General features: G+C 39.6%; 2 protein-coding genes across 4 annotated transcripts; one reads left to right on the forward strand and one right to left on the reverse strand.

Annotated features, from left to right (window-relative positions):
* Nucleotides 1-6: 6 nt before the first annotated feature.
* RB195_011731 (uncharacterized protein) lies at nt 7-7,552 on the reverse strand (the record flags this gene model as incomplete). Its single annotated transcript, XM_064193272.1, has 19 exons — nt 7-186; nt 244-562; nt 1,029-1,108; nt 1,781-1,888; nt 1,943-2,032; nt 2,161-2,256; nt 2,309-2,395; nt 2,468-2,673; nt 2,738-2,939; nt 3,497-3,592; nt 3,646-3,714; nt 3,872-3,933; nt 4,907-4,987; nt 5,048-5,171; nt 5,253-5,356; nt 6,463-6,594; nt 7,081-7,177; nt 7,236-7,388; nt 7,460-7,552. 19 exons carry the CDS (start codon nt 7,550-7,552, stop codon nt 7-9), a joined length of 2,379 nt encoding a protein of 792 aa, XP_064050855.1.
* A 2,300-nt stretch (nt 7,553-9,852) lies between these two features.
* RB195_011732 (uncharacterized protein) lies at nt 9,853-13,824 on the forward strand (the record flags this gene model as incomplete). Of its 3 annotated transcripts, none has more annotated exons than XM_064193274.1 (8): nt 9,853-9,911; nt 11,552-11,661; nt 11,849-11,959; nt 13,048-13,256; nt 13,331-13,451; nt 13,604-13,621; nt 13,665-13,686; nt 13,779-13,824. In XM_064193274.1, the coding sequence occupies 8 exons, from the start codon at nt 9,853-9,855 to the stop codon at nt 13,822-13,824; spliced, it is 696 nt and encodes a 231-aa protein (XP_064050856.1). The 3 variants fall into 3 exon arrangements, with proteins under 3 accessions (XP_064050856.1, XP_064050857.1, XP_064050858.1); XM_064193275.1 differs by having other exon boundaries at nt 11,552-11,652; XM_064193273.1 differs by lacking the exon at nt 13,779-13,824 and having other exon boundaries at nt 11,552-11,652; nt 13,604-13,677.
* Between the last annotated feature and the right edge of the window lie 1,814 nt (nt 13,825-15,638).

Below are 15,638 nucleotides of genomic sequence, written 5' to 3' on the forward strand. Positions count from 1 at the left end.
AGAAAACTACTGTCCATTTCCAAGGCCAAAACCGACAAGACGGCGCATGAAGCCATATATCCGCCGCATTTTTGATGGTGGTTCTCCCAACTCCAAGGCTCCCGATGACTCCTCCTTTAGCGAAGACTTTCCATCCAATTTCGACAACGACCATTTGCTTCCCATGCGAAAAGAGCTACTGCATGCCTGAATACACAGACATTTTCATTACAGCCTTTCAAAAACAACAACAATGGAACTCACTTTAGAAGGTGTAGATGGCGCACTTCTCACCTTTGGTGGAACAGCACTGGACCCTGTATCACTTAAATCTGATGAGTTTCGTCGGGCTGTATCCAGATTAAGCCGATGAACGATAGGTGTGACACCGCAAGAATCCAAAGGCAGCACACGATGTGATCTCTTTCGACTGCCGGTCAATGGAGTAGGTGGAAGCGGTGAATCGGTTTCATTTAAAACCGATCGGATTTGTGGTACCGGAATAGCACTTCGTTTCGCAGCACTCCGCGGAGTCGGGGAACGTACATCAACCACCAACGTTGTCGAACTGCGATCGCGCGATCTGAAAAGGTAGATGTACCAGTATTATAAATAAAAAGGACTATTGGGCTGCAGTCAGGGGAAAAAGAAAGCAGAAACAGAGAGAAAAACGTGAAAAATCAACTGAACGATTAATACTAAGTTTGTGCGGGACAAGTCAAAACTTTCAAGTAAATTTGCACTCGATAAAGCTGTTTAAGCTAATAATTTATAGGAACATAAATTTATAGGAAAGTTTTCGTGCGCCATGGTTGCCGATCACTATGGTCACTGGCAACGGCAATTTCATTCTGATAAATATTGACTTTGGGCGGAACAACAAAGACGATTGTTCCTCTTACGATCAATATCTGTCAAAAATGGAAACACCACTGTCGAGGTGATGAAATATGAAAAACTAAGTTAGAGAAGTAAGAATAGAGAAAGAAACTACATTAGCTCCCACAATAAAAAAAGTGTTTGGAAAAATTAATCAGTGAAAAGATTACCTAGTAATCATTCCAAAAGTAGGTGTCATTGAACTTTCGACATGTATCTTGATATCGACCGATCCCGATGGAGTAATTACCTGGAAATCAAAGCTGCTAAGGATAAAAAATAATACGGGAATGACGAATAACCTGTTTACTAGGGGCACATTATAGAAAGAAGAACTTGCGAAGAAAGGTGAGACTAATTGGCAAGAATGCCTGTAACCTAATTTCAGCACTCACGTGAAAAACATCCACGCGGAAATTAGAAAAGGAAATTTTCGGCAATGATCACACTTCATAAAATGACGCAGCAGCTTAATCTTAGAAATTAAACAATCAAATACATAAACATGAAGCCTCTTCTATAAGAAAACCATCATTAAGCTATTATTCTCCTTCGCACTGTGTTCACATGACAGACGTGACTTTCATTCATCTTGAGATTTGATTATCTATTCTTTTGCTTGGTCGAAACAGGCGCCAGTGAGCGAGTATTTATGAAAGTGTTAGCAATCAATCCAGATAATTAAATCAATTTTAGCGTTCTGCGTCACCGTAGATTTTTCTCCCTTTCTTCTGTCGTGCTAATCTTTGTTTATTGTGATCGCAGGCATTCTATGAGTCTTTGCTTCCTCTATTTTCAAATAGTAAATACCTAATCAACATTATTTGGGTGGACATTTATAAAGTAACTATGAAGCTGTATCTAAAAAATTAAAGGAGAATGTATTCGTTGGTTGCAGATATAAACATATTTGACTGCTAACCTTATCCTCCACGTTAACACAAGCTGATCGACACGGTCCCCTTCTAGTAAGTGTCCCTGATGCACGTCGAACCGCAACACCAAGTGTGCGAGATGGGGTCGAGCAGTCCTAAGGCAAAAGCACATTTAGTAGTAAACAAGGAAGTAATAACAATAACCGCACCTCGTTCGGCGCTCGGGAGGCGGATCTAGTGATCCGCTTCTCTGGCACAATTGTAGCGTCATCTCTACTGTTCGGCGACTTGGAAAGGCGCTGAAATGTGTTTGATCGAAACCAATGGACCCGCAAAGGAAGGGAAATTTGAGCTACTAAAAATATGATAAAGATGGACTCCATGGACCCCATTAACTACTTTAAGTTCATTAGTAAACTCAATAAACCTTATTGGTTCCTTGCGACATCGGAGCCGGTTGCATCTCCTCTTCTTCGTCTGTACCATCCTCATCTATATCAACAGCTTTTGGAGTTGTTTTCATCTTAAAAATAAATATTACTTTTGAAATAGGAAACAATGAGCTCTTTGTGAACCTCAGTGCTGATGACTACTGTTTCCTCATGACTCTCGATCAGTAAAGGTGTACCAGATCTAGTCGGCTTGATTCGATCATCACATCCCTATAAAACAAAAAATTACCAGCCTAATTAACGTCTGATGTCATTTAGGAACTCAAATTATACAAAAATTACGTTGGATTTTGGCACGGTAATTGTAGGTTCTGCAACGTCCGAGCAAATAATGCTAGCGTCCATCTGTGAACTTATCGCTGCCTCTGATGCAATCTCAAGTCCGTTATCAATTCCATCAGTGGCTTCATGATATGATTTTCGATATCGTTCTTCTAATAAACGTTCTTCAGTGTGTGTCATGAATCCTGGCCCAGTGTAGTCGACGACTGAAACAAAAAAGAAAGCAGTAGCGGGATAAAACATAAATGACTCAAGAAACTATGTAATCACCTGAGAAGTGCGGATCTCTGGCGCCTTTGTAAACAATAGGAGTCCGGTATGTGAGCAGTTTCAAAGTTGCGGATGGAGAGATCCTAATCATACATTCTGGATCGTCTATGAATACTTTGTCGATTGAATAGTTGTTCTCAATGTATTCTTCCACGCAAGGGTGATCCGGTGGCAAGTCGGCATAGGGCGAGTCGAACATTACCTGAGACCCAAAAAGATTGGATAAGAAGTCGTGATTTAAATCACAAAGTTGAGTAATAGAAGTAGAGAAGCATTCTTCCTTATCTTCGTAGGTGTTTCTCACCAAATAAAGTCTTTGTAAAGATGTATCTGTACTCACGGCTAACATAACTTCTTTTTTAACATCAACATTCAGTACTCTCCCTTGTTCTGCTTCCTTTCAGTGTTGAAAAAAAAAACTCCAAAGTAAAAAAAAAAAAAAACTAATAGTGTTTGGTGTCGTACAGAGTGCACATGCGTTTTTATTGCATTGGTCACTTGTAATCAGTTATGTCGACTGAGTTGATTTTCCTCGTTTTCATTCATCATTTCAAGTTCATTCATCATTCATCATTTGGGTGCTACGATCCACATACACACAGATGTTGAAATTGAAACCTAGTTAATGAGGATACCAGTGCACTCGACGTTCCACTTAGAGCTGATGCACAAGAGAAAATTCCATGGATTGAATGACAGTGTTCGACAACTCATTAGAGTAGCTTGAAAAAAAAAACGTGCTAACGAAAAAGTACATACGGTTATAGCCGTTACGTTGTCGGCTCTAAGATGTCGCCAATTGCGTATTGCATTTGCAACCAGAACTCTAGCCAAGTTAGTGTGCTTGTCACGATACTGTAACAAGACTTATAAGAAATAAACAATGTTACAAAACTTTAACCACTTACAACTAAATCTTCACATCTGTCAACTCCAATTTGAGTGACACATTCTTCCTCATCAATGACTGCAGCAACCTTAAACGAACTCGTTTCCAAAGTAGCGAAAAGGTAAAAGAAGTAGACAAGGTTTCTAGAAAAAGTATGATGGACATAGACAGGAAGAACGGTTTTTGAGGATTTCACAGATAAAAAACAACTGATAAAAATTGCTATCCTGTAGAAAACAGCGTACCTGAATTGGTCCAAGAACATTTGTCAGGCCGTCAGATGCGAGAACAAGGCATACGTCATCCCCTGTAAGGATATCGCTAACTATATGAACAGTATTGGAAAACAGCATGTATTCAAATGTAGTAGGTAAGTGGAATGAATCTAAAGTTGAGGATAAAAACATAACGACTTCCTTCGTCGAGACCTCTCACAGCTCCCTTACCCACGACATTTACTACTTTACTAGGTGGGTAGTGAGACGTCCCGATGAAGGAAGTCGTTGTGTTTTCATCCTCAACGTTACGCTGACTTACGATGAACAGAAGGCATGTACCGATGTATGTATGTAGCCCAAAAATGATACCTTGTAGCTCATGCTCGTCAACATTAGCACACAATGAGGGGGTATGAACTGCAGTCTCATTTCTTTGTGCATATACAAAGAGTGAGAAAACTTCAACTGCAAGTTGGAATCGCACAAGTTTCGATGCGCTGACAAAACATCATTTCAAGTTTGTTTGTTTGTTTGTTTTTTTTTTTTTTGAAAAATATCATGTCTGCTTGCCATATTTCTATTTGGCCTGTTGAAATACATGCTTCTACGTGTGAAGCACTCCAATTGTTCTATTAAATTGCATGACTACCGTTTTTATCAGTGCGTACGCTCCTGCTTATGGTGAACGAGTAATGCAGATGGTGAGTCAAAGGGTTGAAGAAATAGAAACAAACGATCTGTGAGACAACGAACATTAGACACATTGTCTTGGGAAATCTGATCAACATGTTCGACTTTAACTTATATACATGGTTAATATCGACTAGAAAAAATGGACAGTGTTTCCAACATGTCTCAGCTTTTCCATTCATGGGAGAACTAACTGCAATATTGTATGTCACCCAAATATTGTAAATCATATTTCACATTATTAGAAAATAGAAAAAAACTTCAAATTTAAAATAAACTTCACTAAAGCAAAAACGTTAGAGGTTGGAAACTGAGGAATGAGAAAGCGAAAATTATGGAATGGGCACAAACAGACAGAGAACAGCAACATACCAGTAATTTCTCGAACCGCCAAATCAGGTTCCGGAGACACAATAAATTCTTTGGTATCTTCGCAGTAGGACCACACATCACCTAAGAATGAAGCATTTTTATTTGTTGCTGAATACTAAATGATATAGAAGTACTGAATACCTAAACTTCGAGCAACTGCGAGAAAGGGAATACTCTCCGTTGGCGTACTGCGTCTAACTGGACCTATGTGATGCTTGAGAGGACGAGTCCATACAACACGTGCCACGCCACTCTTTAAGGCCACCTAAAATAGACTTTCAATATGAAAACATGAGGAAGAAGAGAATGAAAATATCAGCTAAACTAGCTGTATGCAAAGAATCACCGATCCTCCTGCTATACGGATCCTAGCCTGTTCATCTTCACTTTCAGGCTTGTGATCTACCGTCAACCTAAGAGGAACAAGATCCTCGGAATTGTCCTTGAGATCTGTAAGGAAATTCATAAAATAAGAAGAATACAATACCGAAAGAAATAGCTGGAGTCAATAAATTGTTTTAAAAAGTATGAGTTTTTGACACAGACCAGGCTTGAATATTCTTCATTCTTTATTCATTCTTTATTCTAGGCTTGAATATTCTTCTGAAATTCGCGTTCTGGTTATTGAAGGTGCTGACCACGAAAATTGGAAAAGTTGTGATGATAATGTCGATGTTTTCCGATAATCCAAAGGTTCTGCTCTCTCGAAAGTTGTAGAATGAGCCAATTGTAAGCACATGAGCGACAGACAGGACCCGGACCCATCAGGTGAAGGGGTCTAGCTCATCGGGTACAGCTCAACTGATGAGGATCCTTTCGACAACACCCAATTCTGAAGGGAATCGAAGCACTGGGTCCGACTACCACATTTGTGATTGTAGAGTGTTCAAAAGGATAAAGGATTCCGTAACAGATGTGTATGAAAATTTCGACAATATCGACTTTTCTTTAAGATGACCATCATACCAAATCTCTCCAAAAAAAAGCGTGAATGTGAATAATTTGAGGTGCAGACTGAAGACTTGTGGCTATTTCATTTGACAAAACTAGGTATGCATCAAAGCACAAGAATAGCTTTAGCGCGACACTGCATTTTCGTAACTTCCTTCGCCTTTTTTTATTTTTAGAGACCTTTTCAGAAACCAAAACACTATTTAAGTTAAATAGGTGAAACCAACAGTATCAGTCAGTGACACTTGCATAGAAATTTCCAAAAAAATTGCTCGATTTTTATGCTATTGCTAGATCCGCCAGATTCTTATACAATAACAGAAAATCACCAGAATTGATTCTTTTCATTCTGGGAAAAATCAACTCAGCAGGAAAAAAATGTTTTTGGAAACAAGTCTATATCACCAGTATTAAAGCAAAGGAACTGATTCTATCCTGAAGAAGGTCAGTGAAACGAGTTCGGATACTTATGGTAAGAAGCTTTTTGCATGAAAACAACGAGATGCTACCAATAACTTGCAGGAATCTTATCGCTTGAGTCCACGATGCACGAACAGCAAGACACTTTACAATCGGAGTTCTATAAAAACAGAGGTATGACTCACATGATCGCTTCAACAAGATAATCGCAGAATCGCCAACATGGCCAGTGTAGAGTTTCCCGTTTCTAATAATAGCAATGCTCACTGTCGTTCCAGCAGTGCTAGGATATCCGGAAGCAGTTCGGGGCCACTCAGCTAAAATTGTACACCAATGCAGCATCAGAATCAGCACGAATAAAGGAAACAGAAAAACGCATTGTTAAAAGTTATTTGATCGTTCGCCACCGTTACAGCAGGAGGGTTTGGGAGCTGTGAAGATAAGATTAAAGTGCTAACAACAATAAATAAATAGTGAACATAATATCCTTAGAGTACTTTTACGGGAAACTTCGAAAAGAAGGTGAACAACCCCATCCTTGAAACTATGTGTATCATGCATTCAGCTTTGAAAAAATTGACTTATCCGGACGGATTTTCTGCAATGCAATGGAAGTAGTGAAATAAGCCTATGAATGGTAGATAAAGTGGCAATGCAATTTTAGAAAAGGCAAACGAACTAAAACTGAAGCAATGTCTCACAAAAAAAAGTTTCAACACAAAGAGATAACGGTGGATTACCACAAATGCAGGATTAAACTAAGTGAAAAGCAGGCATGCTTCATTATGAAAAAAAAAACGTACAGACTATTTTCCAGATTCCATGATGTGTAGCGAGGAAACCCAGACGAATCGCTTCCAGTACATCATCATCGTCGTCCGAGTCGAATAGATCACTTGCCTACAAGAAATTTAATACTTTGTGAACAAAAAAATAGTTGAACGAAGATAATACATACCATAATGTTGTTCAACAAATTTCTCCTAACATATTCACTAGCTTCGTGTCCTCCGTGGCCATCAAATATACCGCAGAATGTAAATTTAATAGAACCATTCTTGTCCCTAACAGTTTCAATATGTACGCGATCTTCCATATATTTACGTCCGCCCTTAAAATAAACAACACAGTAAATTTCAGTCTATCGTGTAATCAAGACAATCAAGACAAATTACCACCAACCTGATTGGCAGCTACTGTTATTCGTAGATTCTCTCCATGACGTATGCCCAAAGAATGTATTGAGTTTTTAACTCCATTTAAATTTGGAGCCATTATACGAGAAGTCGATCTACACAATTGTTGCTAATGGCCTTTTAGACTCTGAAACAGATAACAAACATCTGGAAAAAAGAGAGCCAACTTGAAATCAGCGAGAATAATACTAGAAAAAGTCAACTGCGAAAAAAAAAACCCTTCATCTACGTAAAACACAATGAGAAGATAGCGATTCCAACGTAGCCACTCGTTTTTTCGCTAATATTTAACGAGAACAATGAGATACAGTGCAATGATGGAATTCAATAAGTATAAATCAAGTTATTCAGCTACTCGTAATCTTTAGAGGTAAAGCGATAAGCAGCCCCAATTATTTAACGCAGTCTAGTACAATATTTCGATAAATTGTCTCAATGTACGCTCAACTTTAATTTAACAGAAGGCATCAAAGCAGTTTCAAGAATGATACTGGAACAGCTAAATGGGATCAATGACTGCAATGAAACCGCGCAAACATAAATTTTCTAGGAAAAGTCTTCCGTTTACGTTGTACACCTTTCCCATTAATTTCCGGGAGCACTTTTTTTTCGAGACCTTCGAAATACGACTACTAACTCACTACCCGTCTCGATAGTCGCTTCGTTCAAACAGAACCAAAGACTATTCAGGGATTCTGGGGTGGAATAAATCCGAGATTGAAATTAGGTACAATAGAGTCTGAAAGACCTGAAGCTCGATGCAGTTGTGTAAGCGGCGGCGAGGTGGAACTAGCGGTTCAGATCGAGTTGAGACCATAGTTAGTTCTACTCAGACAGCAGTGATGAGTAAAACTAGTGTGGGTCCCACCTCGATTGGAACCGCTACCCACATCATTCCGCTTTGAACACAGCCGCTTAGGTAACTCCACCAAGCTTCGGTCGTTTTGACCCACTATGATCGTATTCTTTAATTGAATGAAAAAATTGCGTCTGCGCGAATTTTCTTTTCTAGAGATGCCTAAAATATCCTTATATTACCATATTTTATCGCTTCAATGATTTCCCTGATTTTTTTTTTGGAGAAGACTCAGAATTTCTTCGTTTACCTACACCCCAAAACGATTGCAGTATTTTGTTGCATTTAAAACTTTACTTTGAAATTGAAACCCATGGTTTATTCTTTTTTGTGGCTTGATAACTGGTTCCATAAATTAAGTGAATCGCTCATGCAAATCGCTGCCCTCACTGGAAACAAAAAATGAGGCGATCCTCGCTTGAAAATCCATCCAAAAGGTTTCCGTTAAATCATACATCGGAAGAGGGAAAGGGGTAGATGGCTCCATCCTTGAGTATGTCCTGACATGTAGGTCTGCGCACCCTCGTAATCAGTATAAAAAAATATGAAAAGTCAGAAAAATGTCGTTGATTCCCAATTAAAGCAGCAAAATACTTCAAAAGAAACGAGTAAAAGGTCCCAGTCAGGTGAATAAGTTACAAGCTCTGTTTTATAGTTATTTCAAGGTGACGAGTGAAAATCGACAGCCTGACTACAATGAAAAACTTGAATACGATTAGCTCAACTAAATTGATTCTTCTCATAACCTTTCTTTAAAAAAAATCGTTCCAAGAAAGGTTCTGATGTATCTTCTAGAAATGACGACGACAATTTCAACTAATATTCCTTTGAAGCTGCGATTCATATTATCTGAACTTTATGTTTTCGGTCTCTTCTTTTCGAAAATATGAGATTAAAACCTTTAGTACCAACGTCAGGTTCAACAAAAAAGAAGAAAGATGAAAGTCGAAGAGAAAGAAGAAAACGAATGAACTATTGGGAACGAAAATGTGGATTCATATATATGATGGTAAAAGAAAGTAAGCTAGGAAGCAAAACATTTCGATTCCTAAGTCGACTCAGTCTAAATAAATCGGATATGAAAACTGGAAATAAACAAGAGAAACAACAACAGAACAACAGAGTTCTTTCCCTTGTCGATCACAAAACCCGCGACGGTCGCATAAAATCAAATCAAGACGTACCTTGAGCACTCAAATAGACACTAAGTACTGGAATGCTCTTTACGGAAAGTAAGTGTTTGATCCTCGAAAAGTCAGCCTCGGGAAACAAATACCAAAAAGTAAAAGTACAAAAGCGTAAAAATGAGACGGCGGTTGTGAAGCGTTCATAGACAGCCGCGACGCTCCATCGACGCAACAGTGGGTTCACAACGCATTACGATTAGAGCACTTCAATCAATATCGGGACAATCCGTGCACAAATGAGTCTGGGAGAACTTCCGGCCGGTTTGGGTTGGCCAGAGTCATTGTTGAATGATTTTCTACGGATACTATTAGCTGCTGAAGTTTTTTCACGACGTTATGACTCTCCAGGAACAAATTAAATGTGCCAGGGAGAAACTGAAGCCGACCACCACCGTGTGAGTACTGTTTACTTTGTACATTCCGTTTCTTACATAATCGTGTCTTATCTCAAGACCTCTTGTTTTATTTTACTTCCGTTCTCGTTGCTTTATACTCTCCCTCTTATAATATTTGCACTTTTGCTGCCACACGTAATGTTTTACTGTTACATACGTAATTGAAGAGGAAGCTTGCGTCGTCATGTAAAGAAAATCTTGATGGCTGGTGGTAGGATACTTGGATGATTGAGTGGTTCTGTGTGATGCATTTAATCGATATCAAAGCACTTCAGCACACAAAATAAATAACCCTATACATTAGTCAGGTTGTGTAAATGCACCATACATCGTAAATTTTTGTTTCGACCATGATTTCATCGCATAAAACTAGCTATTAAGTCAGATTTTTCATCCTCTATGGTCGTTCAATTGGTACCAGACTTGTTTGGGAGGATAGAAGCACTTTTCTGATATATCGGCTCGCCTCCGCAGGTGATTGTAAGGCTGCACACGCGTTCATAAACCTCAAACAATTTCGAATTGAAATCGAACGCTCAGAGGAGTTCCCATATGAACGAATAAACACCATGCACTTCATCACTTTTACTACGTCAGATTGATAGAGAGTAAAGATAGCTGAGAAAACATCATCTCATAATTGTGTTTGAATTGTCACCCAATTTTTATTTTCTTGTTGTTTATCTTGTTGATTGGCACTGTTCATGTTCTGAATATAGCCAAACCATACAAAAAAAAACAATAAAAATTATCAAAGAAAGAGCCCGAGGAGTTTATCGGTGCTGCCGCCCTATCGATCGATCGTCCCGTCCATCAGCGCCACAGCATCTGTCTGCCGAGGACGTAACGCGTCAGTCAACAGAACACTATGGGATGCAACTATTGGTATAGTTGTGTGAAAATGACATGTAGCTCGGTGCAATTGCGGAAGTGGCTGCACTCGAAGCAGTGCGGTGCGTAACGCATTGCGATCGAGGTGGGACCTTTGTTAGCGCCATTCATCGCTGCAGTTCGCACTGATCCCCCACGATCCCAATCCCTAGGTCCACCGCCCCTGCACCCCTGGATAACTGTGCCAAATTTCATGTCGTTTTGACCCGGTATTAGCAGCCATACAAAGAGTTGTTGTTGTACTAGTTCTAAAATTTTGGAACTGCGTTTATCTTGACTTCTCTTGACCTGCAACTAGATTAGTTTGTGTGATGTCGGCTGAGCATATTTGATAGTATGTTCAGCGAGAGAATACAGAACAACCTCGAATTCATGAGTATGTCATCCATCAACGGTTCTAAAATTTTCTTCTGTTGAATCTAGGTGATCTAAGAAGTTCAACTCTTAGAAGATCTAAAAACCTGATCCTTAAGTGATAAGTGTCAAAAGTTATGAAAGGATCTTAGAGCTACTCCACTTATTCAACTAGGTTTTTATCTAACAATTAGAATTCAGAATCCTTTTGCCTGTTCTAGTATGGAAGATATCTTATTATCGTGTTAAACGAGGAAATAAGAGAGGTTTTCACGTAGTCCTGCTTTTTGTCATTTATTTCTTCTCTTATTCGTTCCATCTTACCTTTGATACATTCTTGCGCCGGCACCCTGAGGATATGATTGCAGTGATTTAATTGTCTCTTTCTGTTGAAGGGTTCTTCTCGAAGATGGTCAGGAGGCAATCGAACGTAGAAACCTGGATGGCGAGTTTGTTCGTGACATCGTCGATGCGGAAGTTTCTGAACCGGGAGAAGGTACTTTAGGTCTGCGGCATTCATAAAGAACCACCTAGAAAACGAAATTTGAATAAAGAGCGTTTCATAATGATGAACTGTTGTAGTAGACCGGTGTTCTATCTCTAAAACTTATTAATTTCATTGAATTTACGAAATTTACTGAGACTCGCAATCTTTGATAATTTTGAGATTCCTTCAATTTCCATTTTTGTAGTTGTTTCGAATCGACGACGGAAGAAGGTTGAACGGATGCGTCGAATGGGTTTTGTTGTGGATCTGCAGCCGGATCTTCAGATTGCTCGGATTTGCCCTGGAGTATGTTTAGGTGTGACTGCAGAATCATTGCGTGACTATTCCATTCGTTCCAGTTTTTTTTTCTTCAGAAGAAATATATGAATAATTACATACTCAGAAATAGTACGATCAAACGAGAAATATACCCAATCAGTTCAATTTGGATGTAACCATGTGCTCTTCGGAAAAAAAGTTGTTGGTCTCGTCCATTTTATATCTATGTTTGGAACTCAAGCGCAATAATGTCCAACAAAATCCATATCTGCTTACTTCATAGTGAAATATGTTTCTTTGATTGCCTACAAAAATTTGTGTCACTGACCAATAGATAGGAAGATTTTGGGTTGCCTCAGAAGCGAAACGTCGAAAATTTCAAAATGTTCTGTTATCTGCCAGTACCATTTTTTTTATCCATCTGCTTTCCATGCAAGATGTCAAATGTCAAGTGTTCTAGAATAACAAATTCCGCAAGTTGAGGAGCTGAGTCGTTCAGTAGGCATTTGTTATGCTACACCTTGCATATTTTTGGAAGCATAGAAGCGATATTCGGAGCCGTTGCTCCGACTCTTTTCATTATTGGACGATTGGCGAAGGTGTCCTCATCACCTGAGCTGTACTCGAAGAGCTAGACTCCCTTCACCTGAGGAGAGTCCGGCTCCTTCCTATAGCACCCACGTTTGCAATTATATTTCCTAAAGGCAACATTTCGCGAAGTTGACGATCTTGGGATCTCTTGCTATTGGGTTCATGGTGTAGATTATGAGTGAAAGCCTGTTCATGGTCAATTCATCTTAATCGTCCTCAAAAATGGCTCGCGGGCGCGACGCGTGTACGGAGAGAGAGAAAGAAGAAATAGTAGGAATTTCTGACGCCGTTTTTAGTGAGGTTGAATTGAGCGTGAACACGCTCATACTCGTAGTCTAGACTTCGAAACTTAAATTGTTCATGAGAGATCCCAACATCGTCAATTTCGTGATACGCTGAATTTAATCATTGGGAACCAGCCACTGGTTTTTCTCAATCTCTTAGAGTTGCAGGCGAAATCTTAAGCCTTGTTAATTTTGACAAGCATTTTCGTGTTGTTCTTGTTCGCTGTCCGTGCACAACATCATTCTTCAGGAAGCCAGGATGTCGCCGGTGATCTAACACTTCTCGAAGGCGAGGGTATCACACATATCGTTAATTGTGCAACTGGGGTCCCCAATTATTTCCCCAAAAAGTTCAAATATCTTCACCTGGAGGTACTAGATCTGCCCTGGACCGACATAATTCAAAGTTTTGGGGAGGCGCACGAATTCATGAAAGATTGTGTGGATAGTGGAGGAAAGGTATGTAGTGAGAGAATGCACGCTTTCCAGTTACGTCTCAGGTGTGGAATCTTATACAATTCTCATCTCTTCAGGTTTTTGTACACTGCAATGCGGGAATTTCTCGTGCAGCGTCATTTGTGATCTCATATTTGATGGTTCATCACGCTATGTCGCTACAACAAGCCATAGAAGTTGTTAAAAGCGCTAGACCAAGTGAGATAGTTTCATTTTTTTCAGTTCACTTATATGTTGTATTCCATACTTACCAACTTTCCAGAATTCTACACCGCTTCTTTTGGTCTTGGTCATGTTTTTTTCTTTTCGAAGTGAGAGTTCTTGTTTTTTTTTTCAAGGAAATTTTCTAGAGGTGCGGCCGAACATGGGTTTTATGCAGCAGTTGAAGCACTTCGAAGAGTCGCTTTCTAGTCACCACTTATAAAGTACAAAAGTAAGTCTTTTTTTCATTATCCTAAGTAGATCCTCATCCACATTCGATTCATTATTTTGATCCATGAAAAAGCTAATATTCACCTGTTTCAGTGTGCGAGATTCGTTCAATTTGTGGGTAGGAGAACAATTTCATTGATATAGCTCCATGCTTTTATATGTACTGAATACAAATCACGTGCCATTACATTGTTTATATAATATACATATATTCTTTTTCTTTGTATATGCATATGTTCTTTTTCTCTTTTCCTTTTTCAAAGATTTGAAAGAATGTGATTCCTGCATAACTACGTGAACATGATTTGATTGTTCATATAGTCGAGTTAAAAACGACATGAACCACGGTGCAGTTGCGAAAGCGTTTGCGCTCGAAGCGAAACGGTGGAGATAGCGATTGGAATCGAGGTGGGACCATCGCGAACCGCAGCAATGAACGGTGGTAGCAGGGGTCCTCACGCGATCCTAACCACTGTGCTCCATCGCACCGTTCCGAGCGCGACGGACCGTGCTTTGTTGTTGTTTTGGCCGTACTATAATCTCTCGTGTGGCTTTTACGTTTTGCTCAATCAGTTCTCTTTCGCTAATTAGTTGTCCTCAAATAAAATTGCTATGTCGTGTCCTATATCGTGACATATCTGTGGCAATCGCTCCAGCTAGGGGAGCCCTCCTAAATTCCATGGATTCGATTATTGAGCTGACCAGGTAAGGCGTGCTTTGAAGGTCGGTGAGATCGAATACGGATAGTCATTGTACGGGAGGTCAATGGAACGAAGTTTTTGTAAGGAAATCAGTCTAAAGTTTGTGTATACAAGGAGCCGATGCAAGGGAAAAAGAACAATAGACAGATCGATTCTGTGAATAACTAGAAAAGCCGCCGAGATAAAATTGTGGTTCGGCCCTACCGCACGGCACAAAGGGACCAGAGAAGAGATGTTCTACGTAGAAGTACCACGAACGAAACGCAGAAGAATGCTGGAACGTTCGTTCGTTCCAGCATTCTTCAGCTGGAACGAAAAGCAGTCATCATAGGGATAGCTGATTCTTGTCGGTGTATGCCACCCGCCTGCAATGTATCGTCCATTAGCAGCTTGACCTAACTTAACTTAGCAGAGAAGATTTGGCAAGCACTTCTTAAATTTAGCAACCAGCTAGTTATTAGTACACAGTACGCGTCACGTCTCGTAATTAGTGTCAATCGCATTTGAGGAAAGGCTATTCGCCTAGTTTTGACCAAACATATATAGAACATGTAGCGACCACATTGAGCTTCATATTCCAAGATTACAAGAAGTCTTTGAATCACTTCACTACTTCAGCACTTTCTGCAATCAACTGCAAAAAGGACGAATGCGGAGATGTCAAAGTGGTTAACAGACGAGGAAAAGATACAAAGGAGAGAAAATGAAAGAATGAAGGAAATAGTAATAGCTTGTATATAGTTTGAAGGAGGAACTAGTAGTCAGTTAGGAAAAGTGGAAGTGCTATGTATGATTCCAGAAGAAACGGTAAATCATATAAGTTGCTTGGATTTAGCGCTAGCTCGTCTTTAAGGGGAAGGTTAATAACGCAAGCTACTTTCGGCCATCCACGAAAAGTCTAGGAACTTCTGCGCATTTAAATGAAATCGTCTGACGACTCTTTGTCGGATCATTTGATCACTTTTAGGAAATTGGTCCTAGGGCTCCCAGAAAACAAGTCTACTTACGACTTTTGGATTTGCAAGTAACATTATAAGGAATTCCTTCCTGAAGGTTTCTCTCTTTGCAGTGCTTAGAGCTGGTTATGAGGTCAAGCAAGGTCATTTGTTAATGGTATCTAAACCGAAATATGGGCACAGACCTAGAAGGGTGTCAGTAGATTTTGCCTCATTTTCCTGGAATTAACGTGCTAATAGCAAATTTCGAGTAACAGAGAGGATTTGTAGTGGAATAATTAGCATCATATCATATA

Source organism: Necator americanus, chromosome III (genome assembly GCF_031761385.1).
Source record: "Necator americanus strain Aroian chromosome III, whole genome shotgun sequence".
Lineage (NCBI taxonomy): Eukaryota > Metazoa > Nematoda > Chromadorea > Rhabditida > Ancylostomatidae > Necator > Necator americanus.